At 43.9% G+C, this 25,017-nt stretch overlaps 2 protein-coding genes across 10 annotated transcripts in view; both read right to left on the reverse strand.

Annotated features, from left to right (window-relative positions):
* Nucleotides 1–1,213: 1,213 nt before the first annotated feature.
* On the reverse strand, nucleotides 1,214–3,977 carry gjd4 (gap junction protein delta 4). The gene is made up of 2 exons (XM_021620594.3): nucleotides 3,444–3,977; nucleotides 1,214–2,795 (listed from the first exon to the last, which is right to left on the reverse strand). The coding sequence occupies exons 1-2, from the start codon at nucleotides 3,505–3,507 to the stop codon at nucleotides 1,579–1,581; spliced, it is 1,281 nt and encodes a 426-aa protein (XP_021476269.2). The 5' UTR covers nucleotides 3,508–3,977; the 3' UTR covers nucleotides 1,214–1,578.
* Nucleotides 3,978–7,122: 3,145 nt separating this feature from the next.
* The window catches only part of ccny (cyclin Y), a 292,558-nt gene continuing 274,663 nt past the window's right edge, over nucleotides 7,123–25,017 (reverse strand). For all 9 annotated transcript variants that reach the window (XM_090189790.1, XM_090189788.1, XM_021620598.3 and 6 more), the window contains 7 exons: nucleotides 24,719–24,819; nucleotides 24,534–24,569; nucleotides 23,477–23,534; nucleotides 23,126–23,245; nucleotides 19,073–19,239; nucleotides 11,583–11,745; nucleotides 7,123–10,722 (listed from right to left, as the gene is read on the reverse strand). In XM_090189790.1, coding sequence (XP_090045916.1) covers nucleotides 10,606–10,722; nucleotides 11,583–11,745; nucleotides 19,073–19,239; nucleotides 23,126–23,245; nucleotides 23,477–23,534; nucleotides 24,534–24,569; nucleotides 24,719–24,819 — 762 coding nt within the window. In that variant the 3' untranslated portion in view covers nucleotides 7,123–10,605. The remainder of the gene's footprint in view (nucleotides 10,723–11,582; nucleotides 11,746–19,072; nucleotides 19,240–23,125; nucleotides 23,246–23,476; nucleotides 23,535–24,533; nucleotides 24,570–24,718; nucleotides 24,820–25,017) is intronic.

The following is a 25,017-nucleotide window of genomic DNA, read 5'->3' on the forward strand; positions in this document are numbered from 1 at the left end:
GAGTTACACCCTGCACCACCTCACTCTATTTCCAGACTCTGTATATGTCTGAAGCCCTCAGAGGCCTTGAAATAGAGTGACAATCTATCTCCATAAATACAGATTCCAACTGTGGCAGATTCCAACTGTGGATGGGCCATATCTGAGGGGAAGTATATTCTCCAGACCTGGGTTCAAATTCTATTCTAAGTCAAATACATTGAGCCTGCCTGAAATGCCAGAGGCAGAAGGTTTGAAGTTTTGGGACTATTCTGTTGGTTCTATTAAGCCAGGCAAGCTCAATAAAGCACAGAAAGTATTTGAAATGACTTTGAATATTATTTGATGACAGGTCTGGTATATCATTCCCTACTGAAGACCCTGGCCTGGAGGAGTAGCACCTTACAGGGTCATTGTCTTTTAACTCGACCCGACCACCTGACCTTGTGTCCATCAAAAACACGACTCCATCCGCAGGCTGTATGTACATGTCCACCTTGACCCCAGAGCTAAGAGCTAGGCTCTACAGTAATCTTTGACCTTTGACCTAGCTGGGGGCAGGGCCAGGACAGGTCAAGGCCTGTCTTTGTTTACTGACAGTGATAGGGGATCTAACGTAGACAGAGAGAACAGGTGGGCAGAACAGTTATAGCTTTTTACTAAAGGTTTTACTGAAGGACACTCGGCTATAATGATAGGCACCAAGGCAGTGAGTCCCTGGCAGTAAGACAGTATCCACGACCGGATTATCTTCTCTCTGCGTCATCCTACAAGAATATACATTATACAGTTTATGCCAATTATGTATAATAATTATATGTATAATATATTATGTATAATAACAGCACAACTATGTGCATTTTTCACATGGTCAGATAGAAATGACAGACACGTATTTCATGTAATTATCCTGGCGTGAAAGTGTAGTCTGAATGTCAGAATGAACTTCAGTCTTACAGCACACAATGGGCCTAAAGGATTTCATTTCTCCAACAGTTGCTGCTGTATTAGCCACATAAGAATCTGTCACCACATCCCACAGAGGCAGGTGGGTTTGATCCTGACATTCTCACCCGCGTTTGGGAGTAGTGAACTGCATTGAGTTCAACTAGTAATGTAACTACCCTTTACAGTAGCTCGGTGGTAGTTGAACTACATTCAAATCTTGGCAGTGTTTTTTTGTATTACATTTTAGCCCTGTAGTGGTTAACTATTTAAGTAGGCAATCATTTCCTTTCTTTTTGGCATCAGACCTTTCTAGTTCTCACTTGAAACATTGTTTTTGTGTTATTATCTGACTCCAGAGTGATCTGTTCTTGCAATATGTAGTCTATGATACTTCATCTTTAGATATGATTTATCATGAAGTAGTTTGGATGTAGTGAACTACTTCTTCAAAGTAACTTTAGTCAAGTTAATTATATTTTTAAGGGTCGCTTTAGTGTAGCTTAATTGAGTTATTTCAGTGTGAAGTAATTGCTAACTCCGTAAACTATATTTTCAGAGTAGCTTCCCCAACACTGGTTCTCACGTCTCCATCATGGAAATAAATAAAATCACTCTCCTCAGAGCTGCAGCTCTCGCATCATCTCAGTCCAATCAAACCCACTCAGACCTCTTCTCCTGGCCCTCGCTGGTGTTGGACTGCATGTCCGAGGCTGTCATCTCTACCAGGGTGTACTGACCCACTCTCCTGGTGCACACCGCTGTTCCTGGTGGGACGCCTGCAGTGGTTGCTGTTGGGGGGCACAGGTTCCGTCGTGGGGGCGGGGGCGGTTTGAGGCGACTGCGTTTGCAAACCCTGATGGACCTGGGTGTCCCGATGGGCTCTACAGGGCACAGAGCCACCTCGATCCCCTCTGCTTCGGGGCCCTCCTCCTGGGCTGCAGGGTAGAGGTTGTTCCCATTGGTGTTGGCGCCTGGATGCCCCGAGGAGAAACTAGAGCCACAGCGAGGGGCAGAGGTGTTCTCAGCCTCCCCCAGATGGGGATAGGCTCCCTGGTCAGCAGTGCTGGACTTACTGGCCCCTCTCTTCCGGAAGGTTATAGGTTCCACCACCAGGTTCTGGGGAAGTAGAGGGATGTTAGCCTCCACACCTCTGCTCCCCCCGCTGGAGGGGAGGTAGTACTGCTCCTCCTCGTACATCTTCTCCACCAACATCTTCCTTTTGGTCTTCTGCGTCACCGAGCGCTTGATGGCGCAGATGAGATCAGCCAAGTTGAGTAATAACGACAGGGCTCCGGCCCCCAGCATGAAGTTAAGCATGACAGTCTTCTCCGTGGGCCTGGAGATGTAGCAGTCTACCTGAGTGGTGCAGGGAGTCTGCTGGCACAGGAACCTCCTGGGGATATAGAACCCAAACAGGTAGTAGTGGGCCACCCCGAACCCGGCCTCCAGCAGTATCCTGAACAGAAGATGGAGGGTGTATGCTCCTGTGAAGCACTGACTCCTGCCATGCTGAGCCTGGAGAGCTGTCTTGGCCAGGGCCATCTTCCTGAATGACTCCTGCTGGATCTGGTAGAGCGGTTCAGCTCTAACTCTATCTGAGGGGTCAGTAGTGTCGACGGTGAGGCGTGATGTGACTTTATGGATGACGTAGATAACGAAGATGATGTACGGGAGACAGAGAACGAGCAGCTGAACAAGCCAGTAGCGGAACAGAGAGATAGGAGCGAAGATGTCGTAGCAGACGTTAGCACAGCCCGGCTGGATGGTGTTACACACAAAGCGTTCCTGTTCATCTTGGTAGAGGGGGTATCCTGCAAAGAGCAGGACCAGGATCCTCAGTAAAATCATCAGGATCAACCATATCTTCCCTGGAAGACAGTGGAGGTGAAGTAAAGAATGTCAGAGTTAGTCACAACCACTCACACTTGCTATTTATATTGCAATAAATATTACAGATATGTTGAAATCATGTAGTTTAATTTAATTTCATATTGCAGGACTGGTAAAGTCTTAAATTATTTTTAACTGCTAATAATAAATGTGTTAATAAGCTTACCAAGAAAATATATCTTGCCTGTATATTTTCATCAAAATTGTTAGGTATTTTGTGGAATATCAATATATTCTAAATGGAAAATATCCCGAAATGTAAAACTTTCAAACAGAATGTTGTCTGACAGGGAGTTTAGTAAGTTGCACTTATTTTACCTATATGGGTCAAACATTTGTCAATCATTCATACCTAACAGATAGGGGAAAGTTCTCACCTTGAGTTTGAGCTTAGACAGGCTGACAGACATTGGCATTCTGATGATCTATTCAATAAGCCCTTGTCAGATGTCAAATCAAACCAATGGAAGGATATAACTTCCAGAATTGACAGAACTGCATTAAACATACATAATCATATAGGCAAAGCAAACTTATGTTCTCTCTGATATTTTCTGATTGACAATCTCTTACAATGACAAATCCAGTCCGCATTCCGCTCAGTGAAAGATCCACAAGATACTCACCTACAAGCGTTATGTTGTGGTTTAGACAGATGAACACCACCTCGGAAGCGCTCTGTCTGCCCATGTTAGCAGATGATGATGATGATGAAGGCCCTCTGAAGCCACGCTGTTGCCCTCCAGGCTTGTCTGAGCCTCTTCTCCTCCTCGATCACCAGGACACTGTCCACCCTAACCCGCCTCCAAACCAAGGCAAAAATGGTTCCACAGGAGCCAGTGACCTCCAGGTGAGCAGATTAACGAGACACTCGAGTCCAGTTCGAACAGATGAATCTCTCTTCATTTAGAATAGTACAATCTCTCTTCTAGAATCTACATCAGCCAGTCAGCTCCAGGTGATCAGATAGAATAGGTGGCTAGTTTCTCCTAACACAACAGATACAAATCTGAACATCTTCCCAAATTTAGTCTCCAGAGTCCGTACACTTCCAGAGTCCGTGGAGTCGACCGTGCCTGACGTCAGCCCAACGTCAGTCCCTTCTTGCCACTGGTCTCTTCCCAACGTCTGTCCTGTCCCAGCGACCACTGTCCTCAGACAACAGAACAGGAGATGGGAGTGAGCCCCATTGTAAGGGTTATTCTTACCCACCAGTTAAGAGAGGCATGTTCACCATCCTGGCATTGCTGAGATATTTTGGTGGCTGGCTGGGTGTCCTTCCAGGAGAATAACAAGCTGCAGGATTACTCATTAAAGTTGCCGTATTAAGTTCTCAAGCACAATGGAAAGCATTTCAAAGCTAGTCCCAATGTATATCCCTGCCAAGGACATCGAGGGTCCATGTGGCATCTTCTTCACATTGTCATGTTGGCTGGATACCATGGTGAATGATGAATTGTGTTGAATCGGGACAATTCATGGCAAGTTTTAAAATGGCTTTTGTGTGAGACTTGAAGAAAAAAAAACTCTGAAATTATATATAATAAATAAAAGGATAGACGAAAAGCGAGGATGGAAGCTTTAACCGTTGCCATGGGAAAGAAGGCCCACATTGGTATTCCCCTGTATTGTTGCCTTGTTGTCATAAATCCTTTCATCCTCTCAGAGAAGGACATCTTTACTGGACACATAGCATGGGGTACAGTCTAGGCTTGCCCCATTAATGACTGGAGATTTATGCTGATTAGCATTGGCAGATGCCAGGCAATAAGCAGTCATAAAGTCACCTGCTCGCCCGTCCAGCATCACTACTCTGGACGGCTCTGACTTAGAATACGTGGACAACTACAAATACCTGGGTGTCTGGTTAGACTGTAAACTCTCCTTCCAGACTCACATTAAGCATCTCCAATCCCAAATTTAATCTAGAACCGGCTTCCTATATCGCAACAAAGCATCCTTCACTCATGCTGTCAAACATACCCTCGTAAAACTGACCATCCTACAGATCCTCGACTTCAGTGATGTCATCTATAAAATAGCCTCCAACACTCTACTCAACAAACTGGATGCAGTCTATCACAGTGCCATCCGTTTTGTCACCAAAGCCCCATACACTATCCACCATTGTGACCTGTACGCTCTCGTTGGTTGGCCCTCGCTTCATACTCGTCGCCAAACCCACTGGCTACAGGTTATCTACAAGTCTCTGCTAGGTAAAGCCCCGCCTGATCTCAGCTCACTGGTCACCATAGCAGCACCCACTCGTAGCACGCGCTCCAGCAGGTATATCTCACTGGTCGTCCCCAAAGCTAATTCCTCCTTTGGTCGTCTTTCCTTCCAGTTCTCTGCTGCCCATGACTGGAACAAATTGCAAAAACCTCTGAAGCTGTTGACTCACATCTCCCTCACTAGCTTTAAGCACCAGCTGTCAGAGCAGTTTACAGATCACTGCACCTGTACTTAGCCTATCTGTAAACAGCCCATCTATCTACCTACCTCATCCCCATACTGGTATTTATTTATTTATTTTGCTCCTTTGCACCCCAGTATCTCTACCTGCACATTCATCTTCTGCCAATCTACCATTCCAGTGTTTAATTGCTATATTGTAATTACTTCGCCACCATGGCCTATTTATTTCCATAACTTACCTCATTTGCACTCACTGTATATAGACTTTTTGTTTTCTTTTGTTCTACTCTATTATTGACTGTATGTTTTGTTTATTCCATGTGTAACTCTGTGTTGTTGTATGTGTCAAGTTGCTACGCTTTATCTTGGCCAGGTCGCAGTTGCAAATGAGAACTTGTTCTCAACTAGCCTACCTGGTTAAATAAAGGTGAAATAAAAAATAAATAAACATAAACAAAGAGTTCCAGTTATTATCATGTACTTGTGTGGAAACCTGTTCCATGTGTGGAGGCTGCTTTGTGGGGATTAAGTTACGGGCTGTGGTGAATACCCAGGGGGATTTAGGTTGAGCGTGGGGGGTCATTGCATGTGCATGTGTGTTTGAGGACTGCAGTGGATTTGCTGTAAATGTCTGTAAAACATGAGTAATTACTTATTTTAAAAAGGTTGGGAAACAGGTTAAGCACGCTGCTATTTGAATGGCTCCATTCGATCAGCAAATGTGCACTTTAAGGATACACAATGGCCATACTAAAATAAATGGACCAAAGGAATACATTTACTTTGTGATGGGCATCACCAGTCAGTTGAACAGATTGTATTGCTTTGGTCCTTGTTCAACCTCATTGGCTTGTAATAAATGTAGGATTTCTTAACTGATTATCATCTCTCCCTCAGCTTGGTAGACTTATTAATATCACACCCACACATCACTTGAACCAATATTTCATCAAATGAACCTTTTCCCTGTGTAACATATTAGTACTCCTGGCTGGTTCAGCACAGAGATGGTCCTGCAGGTGTGTGTTTATAAGAAATGTGGCAGCATGTTATTCATTAGCCTACAGCTCTCCTTCAGTAAATGTCACGGCAGAGAATCAATTGACTAGCGCAGCAATTACCACTCAGTATTTGAAATGTAAATCTGGGCTAATATGGAGGATTATACACGGTCCTTAGTGACAATGTGACTGTGCGAGTGTAAACAGAGAGCTTTTCTGGCTTTTAAATCTTTGTTTCTTAGGGAGAGAAAAAAACACGCATACCGATCACAACATAGGCTACATTAGCAGAGTAATAGAAACGACTCACTTTTCCTTTAAAAAAAAAAAAAAAAACTACTTTGATTTTGGCCTGAAGTCATGTGTAGTGGTGATCTTCTTTAAAAAAATAGGCCCTGCTTGAACTCCAGATACCTAACGTTGTGAGTGACCAACTTTGAATGGCACAATAGGACATAACATTGACGGAAGGTAGTCTAGCGGCCAACTAATTCAACTTTACATTCATATTTCTCATTCAAAACGGTCTCTCTTGCACCGACATCGACCCAGTCCTTTACATTGGGACGACGTGACAGAATCATCGTCTCTCTTCCAGGGCTGCTCAATCAGAGACACCGATAGACGTGCTAAGTAGCCCTGACCACCACAGAACCAAAGCAAGGTTCATAGTCAAATGGGTGACACTGTAGTATACACTTGACTTGGAGACGCGTATTGCATAAACAGGAGTACTCCCCATTGAAAATGGAACTGATACCGTTCAAGTACAGCAAAAAACAACGACAAAGTATTTATAAAAGATGATATAAAACACAGGGACTGACATTTGTATATGAAGATTTTACGAATGCTACATTTTCACGTCCAAGTAAAGTGACACGTGGTATTTTTATTGCAAGGTTTAAACGTTTATTTATTGTGCAGGTTTCTAAACATTGCTTCTGAACTGGGCACATCAGTTAAACTAAAATCATAGTTAGAACAGTCCATATAGAGAGAGAGACCGCGGCTTATTCAGACTCCAGTCCCTTAGGGTTGTTGGTCCTGGGATCACTTCTTAGAATGTAGGCTACAATTAACTAAGAGATTAGTACTCAAAAAGATACAGACTAACCACATTGGGCAAACTGAGAACAGGGACAAACAACATAAAACAGCAATAAAATCCCAGAAATAAACTATAAAACAAAACGTAAAAACAGAGTTCACACAACTACAGCAGTTTCTTTCATTAGCACAGGAAATCATTGACAACTGAGAGTTGCATTGGTAAATCCTAACATTGTCGTAGAAGAGATAGAAAGAGAAAAGGTAGAAGAAGTAAAAACTCTATGCAGAGGTAGAGTCTAGTGCACACGACTATCACCCCAGTCCCTAGCCTAGGTTATACCACAGGCTCGGGCCCATAGAGCATGAGGAGTTCATTTTCATTTCTAGAAATCAACATCAGACTGTATGCACACACACATACATACAATAAATAAGATATACAATCTTAGAAATACCTCTACTGTCTCCTCACGACAACGTCTGTTTCTTCTCGCCCAAAGACATTTGCACTCCAGTCGCTCACAGTCACAGCGCCATAGAACGCAACAGTTCCGTTTCAGAGTCCCCACATCATTCCAACTGTTCCGTTTCAGAGTCCCCACATCATTCCAACTGTTCCGTTTCAGAGTCCTCACATCATTCCAACTGTTCCGTTTCAGAGTCCCCACATCATTCCAACTGTTCCGTTTCAGAGTCCCCACATCATTACAACAGTTCCGTTTCAGAGTCCCCACATCATTCCAACAGTTCCGTTTCAGAGTCCCCACATCATTCCAACTGTTCCGTTTCCAAGGCCATGCCATTCCAACTGTTCTGTTTCAGAGTCCCCACATCATTCCAACAGTTCCGTTTCAGAGTCCCCACATCATTCCAACTGTTCTGTTTCCAAGGCCATGCCATTCCAACAGTTCCGTTTCAGAGTACTTATACCATTCCGATCACGTGCAAAGGGGATCTATTATATCACAACAATACATATTCCAAGGCTAGTCCTTCATTGTCTGATACTTTGGTTCAACTCCATCCCTTTTTACATATGAAAGTGAAACATCTGGCAGATAGTTGGTCCTGATGAATGGTTTGAATGAATGCTGATTGGTATTCACGGAATGCTATCAAATAAAACTATGAAAACAATAACTGTAGAGACCCTTGATAAGGAATTGCTTTTATCTTTTCAATAGTTAAGATTGCTTAAGAGTGGGGAAACACTGTGAACTCAACAACTTTAAAATAAAACAGCATCAAGAACAAGAGGAATGTTTCACTTACATACCTGGTTTTGCAACAGGGATATCATAAAACCATGTAACATGTAACATCATTCATACGGTCACAGAAAATGTATGTACGATAAGATGAGAGAGTCTAACAGAACGGCCTCAATTCAATGTTTGAGTGTGAAAAACACATGAACCCATCATTCACTGTAGTTTATCTGAGCTATGCAAACTTGATATGAAAAACTAGATCCTGACAAAGATTCAAATTCCTTCCAATGGTTTTACTATCTAGATTCTAGATAACATAATACCAGCTTCCACATAACTCTCCTCATATCTGGTATAATAACACATTGACATTTTTAAAAATGTAAATACTGATCAGATATTTATAAATATTTCACCCCAATTCTCCATGTTTGAAAGTTAATGTGCTCTTTGTCTGCACACTGATATCTTATAGACGCTGTACAAAAATCATTTAATTTGCTAAATAATTATATTTGATTTATTCCTAATGGTTTTGTGAACAGTGTTTGTTAATCAATAAACGTCCTTTTGTTCTAATATACTGTAGGACATTTTTAGAAATACATTTCCAATATATTGGAGAATCATCATGCAAATTGGCTTTCTGAAATTACGTTTCTGCTGTTTCTTTAGGAGTTGGAAGATCAGTCATTTAAAAAATAAACACTCAAGAAAAAAACTCAACCCCAGTTGCACTTTAAAAAGGAAGGTCTCCATGTTACACTAGCATGTTACACTAGCATGTTACAGGCACCACAGGTCAGAAAAACGGCAGTGAATACACTATATGGATGTTCAAACTCACCATTTTGTCTTACTTATACTAGTTATTTCCTGTTCTTGGAAGATGTTTTTTTCCTTTCTATTCGAGGGCTTGTCCTTCAAACTCATCCCAGTACGTCATTCGAGACCTAGCATGAAACAAAGTGGGACATGAATATTGCTTGGCGTGAGCGGAATGTTCACTGGAATGTTTCACTGTGGGTAGTATCCCAAATGGCTACCCTATGGGCCCTGGTCAAAAGTAGTGCACTATATAGTGAAAAGGGTGCCATTTGTTGGACGCAACCTGTATCATTTTGGCCATGAGAAAGAGAGAGATAGAACTAATGTGTGAAATTGTTTTAGATAATCATCACTCAGTGGCAAATTGGTATAGCTAGAGATAGAAGGGAATGCAATTAAAGATAAAGATAATTTTGTTCACCTTCAACTGAACTTCATTTATCAGTCTTATCGCCCTAATTAAGTTATTCTTCAAATGTCTGTCTTCCTTTACTGCATATCTCTCACTTCACTTTCCCTCTCTTGGTACATGTAAATGTAAATACAAAACAGTTGCCATTTTAAACTCAAACACAGGTGCAGTTTGTTAAACGTTACAGAGAAAGAAACCCTTGAGGTTTTGGCAGTTTGATTTCATTGCAACCAAACACAGTAAGAATAACACTTGATGAGCTCTTGTTACTGCCTCCAAGGAAAGTAGAGACATTTCTATATTTCAGGAATGTGTACAAATTAGGTTTGCCTGTTACCCGGGGAAAAAAACATTGTGCTTTAGAGAGGAATTTGCTGAAATCCTTGAAAATCATAGGAATGTACAGTATACCCGAGCGATTTCTTCTCTATACAAGACAGTCAACCTTTAAAATGGCTATTGGAATGCTTTTGTTTGAGTTTATGGGTTATTATTCTAGGATTTTTCAAATCTTTCCACTGTCTCTTGATCTTTCCAACGTTCTTTTAATCTTTTCCCATCTGGCCACTGCTCTTCTGCCATTGGTCACCAAGTCACCTGTAGGACTCAAGTTCAACTTCAGACAACCAGAGGGACATCTTGTATGTACAGTACACAAGTGGACCATCAGAGCAACGATAACACTTATTATCCACAAAAGTGCCAGCAGGTCATTTCTGTGTGAAACAAACCACACAGACGCAACTGGACAACTGAGTTCTGAGTCTAAGTTCTCCTGCCCTAACCCTTGACCTCCCAGGCCAGGCAGCCATGTCATGTCTCCGTCATGGTGGATGCGCTGTCCTCCTCCTGGTGGCGAAGGACGCTGTTAGGATATGATGGCCGGATTCCACCTCACCACCGCCAGATTGTCTGCACTCACAGACCTCTTCTTGGCCGCTTTCCTCAAGTCTTTATACTTGTCATCACACAACCTGGAGATGGCCTGAGACATGGAAAAATGCACAATAAGACAAAGTTAATTATGTTTTATATTATTCTATGTTCATGTACACAGAGCTACATAAACTACAATGGAAGCCTAATAACAAAAAATGTAGGGATATTCATAATTCTGCTCTGAAACAGAGCAAGATCACTTATTATCTTTGGTGGCATTTCTTTAACAAGTCAGATCAATATTGAATACGATCCGAAACTCTGCCTGTTTCCCTCTCCAGTGATCAGTGTACCAGCAGATAAGCAGTACTATTACAGCTCCACTGACAGAGAACAGAGAACGACACGACGTCTCAACCAGCATACATACCACAAGGGCTCATTTCAGACCTTAATTGCCCAGCGGAGAGGCAGGGGGACGAGGGGAAGGGGAGGAAGGAGGGATGAGGAGGAAGAGCGGATGGGAGAGAAGGGGGTCGCTGGTGCTGCTGGGGAGATAATTACATGGCAACGAATGCCGCCACACGTCCTCCGTCACAGACACAAAACGAACGCAGAGAACACACCACCACCTCTGTCAAATGCACACTGTGCTCACTGCCCACTAATTAGCAGGCTATATCTTGCCATTGTGTTTGTGCATCCTCCAGCCATGTTTTACAGAGTTAATATCTTGATGAAAGGGGAAGGAGAAAATCTCCCTCTGGAGCACAAATGAATGATAAGGAATTGTGCATGCTGTTTTCAAAGAGGCTTCAATTAGTTGGTGATGACAGTAGTAGCAGTGTCTATAAACAAGTAGCATTGTGTAGGTCCTTTGAATGCTGTCAACGAAAACAAGATCAGCATCCTCACAGCTGATGGGATGGTGGAGAAGCAGCGACTGTATGCGCCACTGCGACTCACCTCTAGTTTCTGAGCCTTGTCCCTGCTCAGTGGCTCCAGAGGGAAGCTGAGGTTGTTGGCCTCGGCCATGGAGCGCAGGTCAAAGTAGTACTTAGCGTAAACACTAGACGGAACGTTGATGTTGAACTGCAGCAGCTCCAGAAACTGACGCTCCAGCTCATTCCTTCATACGGAGAGAGAGAGAGACAGAGAGAGAGAACGAAAGAAATGATCACCAGTCAGTGTCTTGAACTGATCTGTAAGAAGAACTAAACAACTGAAAAAGAGACGTCGCCAACTGTCTTATGTGCTAAGCTTTTAGAATTAATAAAAATTACAGACTCCATGGTATCAAGTCAATTAACTGTGGATGCAGCTTAGCTTTGATTGGTTTCAGTTGACCGTTTCCCCTGACCGACTGTTTCTCTGACATCCTTGAGACAGCCTAATTGGTCGGTCTGTGTCTCTGTAGCAAAGCCCCGGTCTTTGATTCACAAGGTTAAAGACGTCTGCTACACCAAGCATCGGGCTTTTCTCACCACCTACATAGATATTCTAATTCATGCAGCAACAGACGAGCTAAATTTAGCCAGCCGTGGAGCGGTGGAGGCTCTGCCTAATAAAAGTCCTCTCCTCCTCCTACTCCTCAGAGAGAGAGAGAGAGAGACCAAGAGAAAGAATTGCATGCATTTGTTTTGGGTTCAGGGCTATGTTCTATGAGCCCACTGAGAGGGGGTCGGGACAACAAGCAGTCTTAAAACTAACTGTGTACTCAGGATGGGTCAGGAGGTTTACTGGCGGCTACACATTCAAGTTGTCAGATAACGTCTCTAAATACTCCACATAGTCTGTTTGTGATTCATTTTGGGTAAGGGGGTCGAAACCCCAGTGGCCTGTGGCCTTGGTTAACTATTGTCTACCAGGCTATGAGACTTCAGACTGTACCCATGCCGCAGATACCGCCTGTCTGAAAACACCCCAGCCCCAACCACAGCTCAAGACCCCAGCCCGTACCCCAGCCCCTGGCCCAGCCCTAATCTCAGCTCAAGCTCTAGCCTCAACCCTAGCCCCAGTCTCAGGTCCAGCCCCTGTCGCAGCCCTATACCCAAGCCCCAGCCCTGGGCACCAGACTGGGGGAAGCAGACCTGAGTCATGCCTGATTCCAAAACACCGGACTGTCCCAACACCGACTAAACCACCACTGACCCCATATCAAGATTATTCTGAGTTCACAACGCAAAATGTCCCCGACTGTTCCCAGCACTGAGTGGGGTTGGCAGTAGAGCATGAGATTAGGGATGGGCATTTGTCCCCGACTGTTCCCAGCACTGAGTGGGGTTGGCAGTAGAGCATGAGATTAGGGATGGGCATTTGTCCCCGACTGTTCCCAGCACTGAGTGGGGTTGGCAATAGAGCATGAGATTAGGGATGGGCATTTGTCCCCGACTGTTCCCAGCACTGAGTGGGGTTGGCAGTAGAGCATGAGATTAGGGATGGGCATTTGTCCCCGACTGTTCCCAGCACTGAGTGGGGTTGGCAGTAGAGCATGAGATTAGGGATGGGCATTTGTCCCCGACTGTTCCCAGCACTGAGTGGGGTTGGCAGTAGAGCATGAGATTAGGGATGGGCATTTGTCCCCGACTGTTCCCAGCACTGAGTGGGGTTGGCAGTAGAGCATGAGATTAGGGATGGGCATTTGTCCCCGACTGTTCCCAGCACTGAGTGGGGATGGCAGTAGAGCATGAGATTAGGGATGGGCATTTGTCCCCGACTGTTCCCAGCACTGAGTGGGGTTGGCAGTAGAGCATGAGATTAGGGATGGGCATTTGTCCCCGACTGTTCCCAGCACTGAGTGGGGTTGGCAGTAGAGCATGAGATTAGGGATGGGCATTTGTCCCCGACTGTTCCCAGCACTGAGTGGGGTTGGCAGTAGAGCATGAGATTAGGGATGGGCATTTGTCCCCGACTGTTCCCAGCACTGAGTGGGGTTGGCAGTAGAGCATGAGATTAGGGATGGGCATTTGTCCCCGACTGTTCCCAGCACTGAGTGGGGTTGGCAGTAGAGCATGAGATTAGGGATGGGCATTTGTCCCCGACTGTTCCCAGCACTGAGTGGGGTTGGCAGTAGAGCATGAGATTAGGGATGGGCATTTGTCCCCGACTGTTCCCAGCACTGAGTGGGGTTGGCAGTAGAGCATGAGATTAGGGATGGGCATTTGTCCCCGACTGTTCCCAGCACTGAGTGGGGTTGGCAGTAGAGCATGAGATTAGGGATGGGCATTTGTCCCCGACTGTTCCCAGCACTGAGTGGGGTTGGCAGTAGAGCATGAGATTAGGGATGGGCATTTGTCCCCGACTGTTCCCAGCACTGAGTGGGGTTGGCAGTAGAGCATGAGATTAGGGATGGGCATTTGTCCCCGACTGTTCCCAGCACTGAGTGGGGTTGGCAGTAGAGCATGAGATTAGGGATGGGCATTTGTCCCCGACTGTTCCCAGCACTGAGTGGGGTTGGCAGTAGAGCATGAGATTAGGGATGGGCATTTGTCCCCGACTGTTCCCAGCACTGAGTGGGGTTGGCAGTAGAGCATGAGATTAGGGATGGGCATTTGTCCCCGACTGTTCCCAGCACTGAGTGGGGTTGGCAGTAGAGCATGAGATTAGGGATGGGCATTTGTCCCCGACTGTTCCCAGCACTGAGTGGGGTTGGCAGTAGAGCATGAGATTAGGGATGGGCATTTGTCCCCGACTGTTCCCAGCACTGAGTGGGGTTGGCAGTAGAGCATGAGATTAGGGATGGGCATTTGTCCCCGACTGTTCCCAGCACTGAGTGGGGTTGGCAGTAGAGCATGAGATTAGGGATGGGCATTTGTCCCCGACTGTTCCCAGCACTGAGTGGGGTTGGCAGTAGAGCATGAGATTAGGGATGGGCATTTGTCCCCGACTGTTCCCAGCACTGAGTGGGGTTGGCAGTAGAGAATGAGATTAGGGATGGGCATTTGTCCCCGACTGTTCCCAGCACTGAGTGGGGTTGGCAGTAGAGCATGAGATTAGGGATGGGCATTTGTCCCCGACTGTTCCCAGCACTGAGTGGGGTTGGCAGTAGAGCATGAGATTAGGGATGGGCATTTGTCCCCGACTGTTCCCAGCACTGAGTGGGGTTGGCAGTAGAGCATGAGATTAGGGATGGGCATTTGTCCCCGACTGTTCCCAGCACTGAGTGGGGTTGGCAGTAGAGCATGAGATTAGGGATGGGCATTTGTCCCCGACTGTTCCCAGCACTGAGTGGGGTTGGCAGTAGAGCATGAGATTAGGGATGGGCATTTGTCCCCGACTGTTCCCAGCACTGAGTGGGGTTGGCAGTAGAGCATGAGATTAGAGATGGGCATTTGTCCCCGACTGTTCCCAGCACTGAGTGGGGTTGGCAGTAGTGCATGAGATCAGGGATGGGCATTTGTCCCCGACTGTTCCCAGCACTGAGTGGGGTTGGCAGTAGAGCATGAGATTAGGGATGGGCATTTGTCCCCGACTGTTCCCAGCACTGAGTGGGGTTGGCAGTAGAGCATGAGATTAGGGATGGGCATTTGTCCCCGACTGTTCCCAGCACTGAGTGGGGTTGGCAGTAGAGCATGAGATTAGGGATGGGCATTTGTCCCCGACTGTTCCCAGCACTGAGTGGGGTTGGCAGTAGAGCATGAGATTAGGGATGGGCATTTGTCCCCGACTGTTCCCAGCACTGAGTGGGGTTGGCAGTAGAGCATGAGATTAGGGATGGGCATTTGTCCCCGACTGTTCCCAGCACTGAGTGGGGTTGGCAGTAGAGCATGAGATTAGGGATGGGCATTTGACTATTACATTTTTTTTTTACTGTTTGCATTATTATTTCCGAGTACTAAAATTCATCTGAAGTATTCATACCCCTCGACTTACTCCACATGTTGTGTGTGTGTGTGTGTGTGTGTGTGAATGTGTGTGTATAGATATATATACACACAGTTGAAGTCGGAAGTTTACATACACTTAGGTTGGAGTCATTAAAACTCCTTTTTCAACCACTCCACAAATTTGTTGTTAACAAAGAATTTTTGGCAAGTCGGTTAGGACATCTACTTTGTGCATGACACAAGAAATTTTTCCAACAATTGTTTACAGACAGATCACTTCACTTATAATTTACTGTATCACAATTCCAGTGGGTCAGAAGTTTACATACACCAAGTTGACTGTGCCTTTAAACAGCTGGGAAAATTCCAGAAAATGATGTCATGGCTTTAGAAGCTTCTGATAGGCTAATTTTATTTGATTTTGTTCCTTTATTTAACTAGGCAAGTAAGTTAAGAACAAATTCTTATTTTCAATGACAGCCTAGGAAGAGTGGGTTAACTGCCTGTTCAGGGGCAGAACGACAGATTTGTACCTTGTGGGCTCGGGGGTTTGAACTTGCAACCGCTCTAACCACTAGGCTACCCTGCCGCCCCCTTGATATAATTTGAGTCAATTGGAGGTGTACCTGTGGATGTATTTCATAGCCTACCTTCAAAATCAGTGCCTCTTTGCTTGACATCATGGGAAAATCAAAAGAAAATCAGCCCTCAGAAAAAGACCTCAGAAAAAAATATAGACCTCCTCAAGTCTGGTTCATCCTTGGGAGCAATTTCCAAACGCCTGAAGGTACCACGTTCATCTGTACAAACAATAGTACGCGACGGGACCATGGGACCATGCAGCCGTCATACCGCTCAGGAAGGAGATGCGTTCTGTCTCCTAGAGAGGAATTTACTTTGGTGCGAAAAGTGCAAATCAGTCACAGAACAACAGCAAAGGACCTTGTGAAGATGATGGAGGAAACACGTACAAAAGTATCGATATCCACAGTAAAACAAGTCCTATATCGACATAACCTGCAAGGCCGCTCAGCAAGAAAGAAGCCACTGCTCCAAAACCGCCATAAAAAAGCCAGACTACGGTTTGCAACTGCACATGGGGACAAAGATCGTACGTACTTCTTCGAGAAATGTCCTCTGGTCTGATGAAACAAAAATAGAACTGTTTGGTCATAATGACCATCATTATGTTTGGAGGAAAAAGGGTGAGGCTTGCGAGCCGAAGAACACCATCCCAACCATGAAGGACGGGGGTGGCAGCATCATGTTGGGGGGTGCTTTGTTGCAGGAGTGACTGGTGCACTTCACAAAATAGATGACATCATGAGGGAAAAAAATTATGTGGATGTATTGAAGCAACACCTCAAGACATCAGTCAGGAAGTTAAAGCTTGGTCGCAAATGGGTCTTCCAAATGGACAATGACCATAAGCATACTTCCAAAGTTGTGGCAAAATGGCTTAAGGACAACAATGTCCAGGTATTGGAGTGGCCATCACAAAGCCTTGACCTCAATCTTATAGAACATTTGTGGGCAGAACTGAAAAAGCGTGTGCGAGCAAGGAGGCCTACAAACCTGACTCTGTCAGGAGGAATGGACCAAAATTCACCCAAATTATTATGGGAAGCTTGTGGAAGGCTACCCAAAATGTTTGACCCAAGTTAAACAATTTAAAGGCAATGCTACCAAATACTAACTGAGTGTATGTAAACTTCTGACCCACTAGGAATGTGACGAAAGAAATAAAAGCTGAAATAAATAATTCTCTCTGCTATTATTCTGACATTTCACATTTTTAATATAAAGTGGGGATCCTAACTGACCTAAAACAGGGAATTTTTCCTAGGATTAAATGTCAGGAATTGTGAAAAACTGAGTTAAAAATGTATTTGGCTAAGGTGTATGTAAACTTCTGACTTCAACTGTATATATAAAAAGAAATATATAAGTAAATAAAAAAGCAAGTGCCATTTAAGATTCATTTATTGAAACTGTAATGTCAACTGGTTATATTATATCGTGGAACACAATCTTCAAAAAGGCAGGAACATCAGCAGTGACGCTTGCTTGTAGAAACCTATGGCTGTGCAATGGCATAGCCTTGTTTTATTCATTTAGCAGACAAGATGCCCTTATTTCCTGAGCCTTTATCACAGTCAAAAAGCACATATTTTATAGTAAAAAAACATTATGTAATATAACAGAATAAAATAACAGAATATTTTTACAAAGGAAAACGGTTGCCAGTGCGAAGTGATGTGCTCCATTTGGTGAGTTGAGACTTTTTTTTTTTTAAACAAAATTTAAAAATCATCGGTGTTATTTTTGATATGCAGACATTTGATTTATGCTGAAAAAGTAAACACTACCTTTCAAAAGTTTGGGGTCACTTAGAAATGTCCTTGATTTCGAAAGAAAAGCACATTTTCTGTCCATTAAAATAACATCAAATTGGTCAGAAATACAGTGTAGACATTGTTAATGTTGTAAATGACTATTGTAGCTGGAAACGGCAGATTTTTTTATGGAATATCTACATAGGCGTAAAGAGGCCCATTATCAGCAACCATCACTCCTGTGTTCCAACGGCATGTTGTGTTAGCTAATCCAAGTTTATCATTTTTAAAAGGCTAATTGATCATTAGAAAACCATTTTGGAATTTTGTAAATGGATGAACAATTTCACATTGAACACTGTACGGTGAGGAATTACGGCTACAACATCCGTTTGGTGAGTAGGCATCTTCTGAAATGATTCTGATGAAAATACGCTCTGTCTTCACCAAAATAATGTTTTGGCATATTTTCAGTGTGGAACCGGTCTATGTTTAGGGAGGGTTATTGCCTAGGCTAAACAATTCTAAATGGCACTAGCAGTTCGCAAAGTATCTTAAGTAGAAACCAGACTGGAAGCAATTATTCCAAAACTGCAGCTCGTTGTTGGAACACATATTTTCATACTTCGATCAACCAGTCCATTTTGAATTGGTGATAAAACTGTCCTCATTTGGCAAGGAATTTAGCTTGTGTATCACATCAGTTAGATGTGTTGTTGTAGGCATGTATTTCTGTAGGCCTAACGGGAGCTTGTGTATCCCATCAGTTAGATATGTTGTTGTACATATTTATTTCTGTAGGCCTAACGGGAGCTTGTGTGCTCACTCAGCACACCTGTGTAGGGAGCGGGTGGAACACAACTGAGTGAATGAGACACGGAGTGGAAAGGGAATTTAGGGAGAAGAACAGTGTGATGCTTAGCTTGGTTTCTTTTTAGTTGTGCCCTGCAAATGCACATGTACAAATGGAAAACTCGAGTCAAGGCAAATGAACGAGCATTCCAGTAAATAGTTTTGCACCATCTCTGGTTAGAAATCGAGCTTTGACGTCCGTTCGAGTACTCGATTACTCATGCCTATCCCTACATGAGATAATGTATACTGTTATTATGCATGCATGCATGCATCCTACAATAGACGGTCTATACCCTGTCTATTTGCATAAGGACAATTGAAAGTCTGTTGTAAAAAGGAGACAGATTTAACCTGTAGCTTCTGCTGAAAACTGTTAGATGGACTAGCTGGCTGCTGGTTGATCTGGGTTAGTGTGCTTAATGGACTGTTCCAGACTCACATGTCCTCCACGGTGATGTCTTTGAGGATCTGGCAGTAGTCTACGTTCCACACAGCCTGGTCGTCCCACACCTTGGACGCCAGCAGAATGGCTCCCAGGACGATACGCTTCCAGTTGACTGGGCAGATGTCTATCTCTGCATAAGTTAACAGGCGCTCCAGGTACACCTGGGAGAGAAAAATAAATAAAGAAATAGATGACAAAGACAGTCCTCCTTTTAAAAGATGTCTGACGTCAAAGACATTCCTCAACTATCCTCTGGTCTGGTGTGTGATAAACTCCAATAGACTCAATTCAATACATAATTGGAGCAAAAACAAGAATCTTGTTGAATTGTGAAAAATTCAAATAACAAATTGACATTTCCCAGATGATGTATGAACAACAATATACAGTACAGTTCTTCCTCATCTAAGATAATTACTTCAGATCCAGATAATTACCCTGTTCTCTGTGTGCCTGAATAGATTCTGGAATGAATGTTCCATTCCAAACTCCCCTGGCATTCCGTCTCCACAAAGCCAAAATAACAGACCATGTCAAAACCTGATGTAATGCAGTTTCTCTGGCCTTTCTCGTAAAATATACATGTCAATCAAAAAGCCTTTCCATTATCACAGCCACAGTCTCCATTCAGTTTGTCAGTGAATTTAAAAAAAAATGCACTGAACCGTTAGGCACAATATATTAGGAGTAGTCTAATTTACAGCAATTTCTTTTATATTCTCTCAATGTATCATCATCTTAGTCATTTCCTTGAGGAAATGTGTTTGGTCTGTCTTAAGACACAGTCCGTGCTATGTGGTAGGTGGGTGGTGAATCTAGAGGCCTGTACTGTATGTGTCAGACTTGCTAATAGAACACACACTTCAGTTATTCCATCCAGCAGTCTCCAAGGACTGTGCTCCGTTCCTCTATTGTCCACAGAATTCATCACCTACAGCTTCAGATTGTACATCTAGATTCACCCAAACCTAAGCCTAGATACACAGCTGGTCTTCTACACAAAACAACTTGTTGGAAATGTGTGCGTAGGATTACATACAGCGGAGGTGGCAGGGTACGTGGCACCCACATTTTTGGAGAGTTTGTCTTGTGATGCACAGCGGCATCCCTGTCATGGCTTCACACAGTGAAGACGGAAACTCTTCCAACATGGAAACATTGTGTTGTTAACCACTGGCAGTATGTAAAGTCAAACACCACCCACCCACCCAGCACAACATCACCCATCCAGTGCCCGTATTCATATAGCGTCTCAGAGGATGAATGCTGATTTAGGATCAGTTTCGCATTTTGAATCGCTATGAATGGACAAGCTGGGCCTGATCCTAGATCAGCACTCTGACTCTAAAACACAGGACAACCTCCGCATTTTCTCCAGCTGAAACTGGTCCTGTTCCCTATTCAATTACTGTCGGCATCCATCCCTGTTTTCCCTCTAGGGTGTGGGGTCAATGGGACAGTCTGTGGGCCAGGCGTGCGGTGTGTGTGGAAACCAGATCATCCCAAGTGACAGAGATGACAGGCCAGTGAAGTCATAACCAGACAATGGAGTGTCAGAACACCACAGGAGGACCACACATCTCAGGGCCAGAGAGCAAAGCTCCATCAGGCCGGGGCTGCATGCCAAATGGAAACCCATTCCTTATGTAGTTCACTGCTTTCAACAAGGGCCTCTCAGCAGTAAACCAAAAAAACAGCAGGTGTTATTGAGATGGATGGAGGACGTTTCCAAGCAGAGTGGAGAGGTGTTCTGCTCTACAATGGTTTACACAAAACATTAAGAACACCTCCATGACATACTGTACAGTGCCTTTGGAAAGAATTCAGACCCTTTGACTTTTTCCAAAATGTTATTATGTTACAGCCTTATTATAAAATGGATTAAATTAATAAAAATCCTCAGCAATCTACACACAATACCCATAATGACAAAGTGAAAACAGGTTATCATTTTTTGCAAATTTATTACATATAAATATTCAGACCCTTTGCTATGAGACTCAACATTTTGCTCAGGTGCATCCGGTTTCCATTGATCATCCTTGAGATGTTTCTACAACTGTGGTAAATTCAATTGATTGGACATGATTTGGAAAGGCACACACCTGACAGTGCATGTCAGAGCAAAAACCAAGCCATGAGGTTGAAGGAATTGTCAATAGAGCTCCGAAACAGGATCGTATCGAGGCACAGATCTGGGGAAGGGTACCAAAATATTTCTGCAGCCTTGAAGGTCCACTGGCCATCCATCATTCTGAAATTTAAGAGGTTTGAAACAAACAAAACTCTTCCTAGTGCCGGCCGCCCGGCCAAACTGAGCAATCCGGGGAGAAGGGTCTTGGTCATGGAGGTGACCAAGAAGCCGATAGTCACTCTGACAGAGCTCTAGAGTTCCTCTGTAGAGATGGGAGAACCTTCCAGAAGGACAACCATCTCTGCAGCACTCCACCAATAAGGACTTTATGGTAGAGTGACCAGACGGAAGTCACTCCTCAGTAAAAGGCACATGACAGCCCGCTTGGGGCAGACCATGAGAAACAAGATTCTCTGGTCTGATGAAACCAAGATTGAACTCTTTGGCCTGAATGCGAAGTGTCATGTCTAGAGGAAACCTGGCACCATCCCTACGGTGAAGCATGGTGGTGGCAGCATCATGCTGTAGGCATGTTTTTCAGCGGCAGGGACTGGGAGACTAGTCAGGATCGAGGCAAAGATGAACGGAGCAGATCCTTGATGAAACCTGTTCCAGAGCGCTCACGACCTCAGACTGGGGCAAAGGTCCACCTTCCAACAGGACCAGGGCCCTAAGCACACAGCCAAAATGACGCAGGAGTGGCTTCGGGACAAGTCTCTGAATGTCCTTAAGTGGCCCAGCCAAAGCCCGGACATAAACCTGTAAATAGCTGTGCAGTAATGCACCCCATCCAACCCGACAGAGCTTGAGAGGATCTGCAGATAAGAATGGGAGAAACTCCCCAAATGAAAGTGTGCCAAGCTTGAAGCATCATACCCAAGAAGACTCGAGGCTGTAATCGCTGCCAAAGGTGCTTCAACAAAGTACTGAGTAAAGGGTCTGAATACTTATGTAAAGGTGATATTTCAGTTTTTTATTTATAATAAACTAGCAAAAATACCTAAAAACATGTTTTTGCTTCATCATTATGGGGCATTATGGGGCATTGTGTACTCCGTGTAAATGATGAAGAAAACAAACTATTTAATACATTTTAGAATAAGGCATAACCTATCAAAATGTGGGAATATTCAAGGGGTCTGAATAATTTCCCTAGTCACGGACACGTTATTAATTGTTTGTGTACTCCGTGTAAACCATTGTAGAGCAGAACACCTCTCGGAAACATCCTCCAATTTTTACTTTTACTTTTTATTTTATTTAACTAGGCAAGTCAGTTAAGTACAAATTCTAGGAACAATATGTTAACTTCCTTGTTCAGGGGCAGAACGACAGATTATCACCTTGTCAGCTCGGGGATTCGATCTAGCAACCTTTCAGTTACTGGCCCGACGTTCTAACCACTAGGCTATGCTCCGCCCCAATAACACCTGCTGTTTTGGGGGGGGTTTACTGCTGAAAGGCCCTGGTTGAAAGCAGTGAACTACATAAGGAATAGATATTGGACAAATCCTTTAAGACACCAAACATGATAAAAGGATTAAACATAGGTTGTTAATCAACTCGAGAATTTATTGAATATAGCTATGATCCCTCGGCCATATACTGTATCTTGACATTAACATTTTATGCAGATTATTATTAATAAGTTATAACAAGTTGTCCAGTGTAGGAAATCCTCAGTGTTTAGAAAGACCCATGTACTTTAACTTGACCTGAACAAGGACAAGTAGGCCCAAAATGACAGTGATGTACCTCAACTTGCACCCTATTCCATATATAGCCCTATGGGCCCGGGTCAAAAGTAGTGTACTATATAGGGAATATGGTGCCATTTAGTTAAGATGTTATTAAATGGGAGCAACACTCCCTCCTAGTGTTGTGTGGCAGGGTGTGATGACGATGTCACTCACTAGTGTGACGATAGCACACTCTGCAGTGAGCTGGGCTGCACTGAACAGCGTCCGGACAAAGCGATAGATCTGTTTCTGCTCCGGGTCGTGCTTTTCATAGTCCGCAGGAATCTCAGATTTCTGTCATCAACAGAGGAGCAAAGAGACAGATAATATAGTAATGAAACATGGGAACAGCCCAATTCTGACCCAATTCTGACCCAATTCTGACCAAAGTCTGACCCAATTCTGAATTGATCTAAAGACCATTTAGAGTCAAAATAATCATAATTGGGCTGCCTGTGTAAATGCAGCCTAATACACAAGCATATCCCATAATGTATTAATTATATATAACTACAAAAGTCTTACCGTAAGTGGATGAAGCTTTTCATCAAAAATATCTAAGACCATTCTCCCATCGATCTCCCTGGAATGACAAAAAAAAGGCCACGCAGATCAGTTGCTGAATGACAAGTGATGACAGTAACCAGTCACGAGACCCAAGTACGGAGGCTCGTTCACAAACACCCTGTGGCTTTGACTGTTTTGACTGAGGAGAGGAGAGGGATGCTGTTTCGATCCTCTACAAAGTCAGTCAGGCTGTAGACCAATAGGGGAACACAGCCTCAGTGACCTCGCCACTCTGTTTGAAAGGCACATTGATCCATCTTGCCACAGAACACTCAGAATGGTGTCCCACATGGCGCCCTATTCCCTACGTAGTGCACTACTTTTGACAATAGCCCTATGGGCCTTGGTCAAATATAGTACACTATAAAGGGAAAAGGGTGTCATTTCAGACACATACTCACAGTACCTAAAGTACTAGACCTCTAAAGACTGGAATTCTGGACTCATGCCAGGGGGGCAATGGGGGTCTGTTCGTGTTATCAAAGGCTGACTTTTATGTGTGACCCTCCGTCACCCATTATTGATGCTGGATGTCCAAATAGAATGTAATAACCTTCAGTGACGGGGGGGGATGTTCTTTCAACATAGGACTACAGTATAACATGGGCTGGCAATAGCACTAGGAGAGGCTGATTCTAATGTGACAGATCATTCTTTCTTTTCCTTTTGGGGGGGGGGGGGGGCTTGTGGCTTCCATCTATGGAATTGTCTGCATCATTTCCAATCCCCCACATATTATTGTACAGTTGAAATCGGAAGTTTACATACACTAGCCACTTTAAACAATGCCACTTAATATAATGTTCACATACCCTACATTACTCATCTCATATGTATATACTGTACTCTATACCATCAACTGCATCTTGCCATCTTTATGTAATACATGTATCACTAGCCACTTTAAACAATGGACAATAACTCTTCGACATACAGTGCATTTGACAGACATAGTATATTTTACAATAGTCATCTTTTGTTTGTTTTTTGCCCCATCCTAACAGGTCATTCTTACCGGTTCTTTATGTGGTAGTATATCGCCAGGGCTACACTGTAAAGACAAATCATTACAATGAAGTTACAATTTCATTTGCAATTTAGTCTTTCACAATGATAACTGCATACAGAATTCTTACAAACACAACAGAAGTACATTTTGATGGATTCATTGGTTGACTGACTGATTGGTGATTAACCTACCACTTGATGGTGTATTTGAGGTTAGGCTGACTGACGGTGCTGTCATCTAGGAAAATGGTGGAACAGGAGCTGTACTTCCGTCTGACTGGAGCAGCATGGTGCTGCAACACACACACACATCACACGCTGTTACTGTTATGTCCACAGTCCACATACACACACACACACGCAGGCAGGCTAGAACGCATGCATCCACACACAAAAAACGTACAGGCATGCGCACACTCACAGCAGGTCCTGTAAAAAGCCTTGAAACAACTGCTGTAGACCAGCTAATACCCCTGCTTTGTGGTTTTATA

Source organism: Oncorhynchus mykiss, chromosome 11 (assembly GCF_057628025.1).
Source record: "Oncorhynchus mykiss isolate SJ-2025 chromosome 11, ASM5762802v1, whole genome shotgun sequence".
NCBI classification, from domain to species: domain Eukaryota; kingdom Metazoa; phylum Chordata; class Actinopteri; order Salmoniformes; family Salmonidae; genus Oncorhynchus; species Oncorhynchus mykiss.

Excerpts from the sequence above, each read along its gene's own strand:
- gjd4 (XM_021620594.3), bottom strand. The coding sequence starts at position 3,507 with ATGGGCAGACAGAGCGCTTCCGAGGTGGTGTTCATCTGTCTAAACCAC. Across the intron at positions 2,796-3,443 it reads CCACAACATAACGCTTGTAG|GGAAGATATGGTTGATCCTG; the intron begins GTGAGTATCTTG and ends ACTGTCTTCCAG.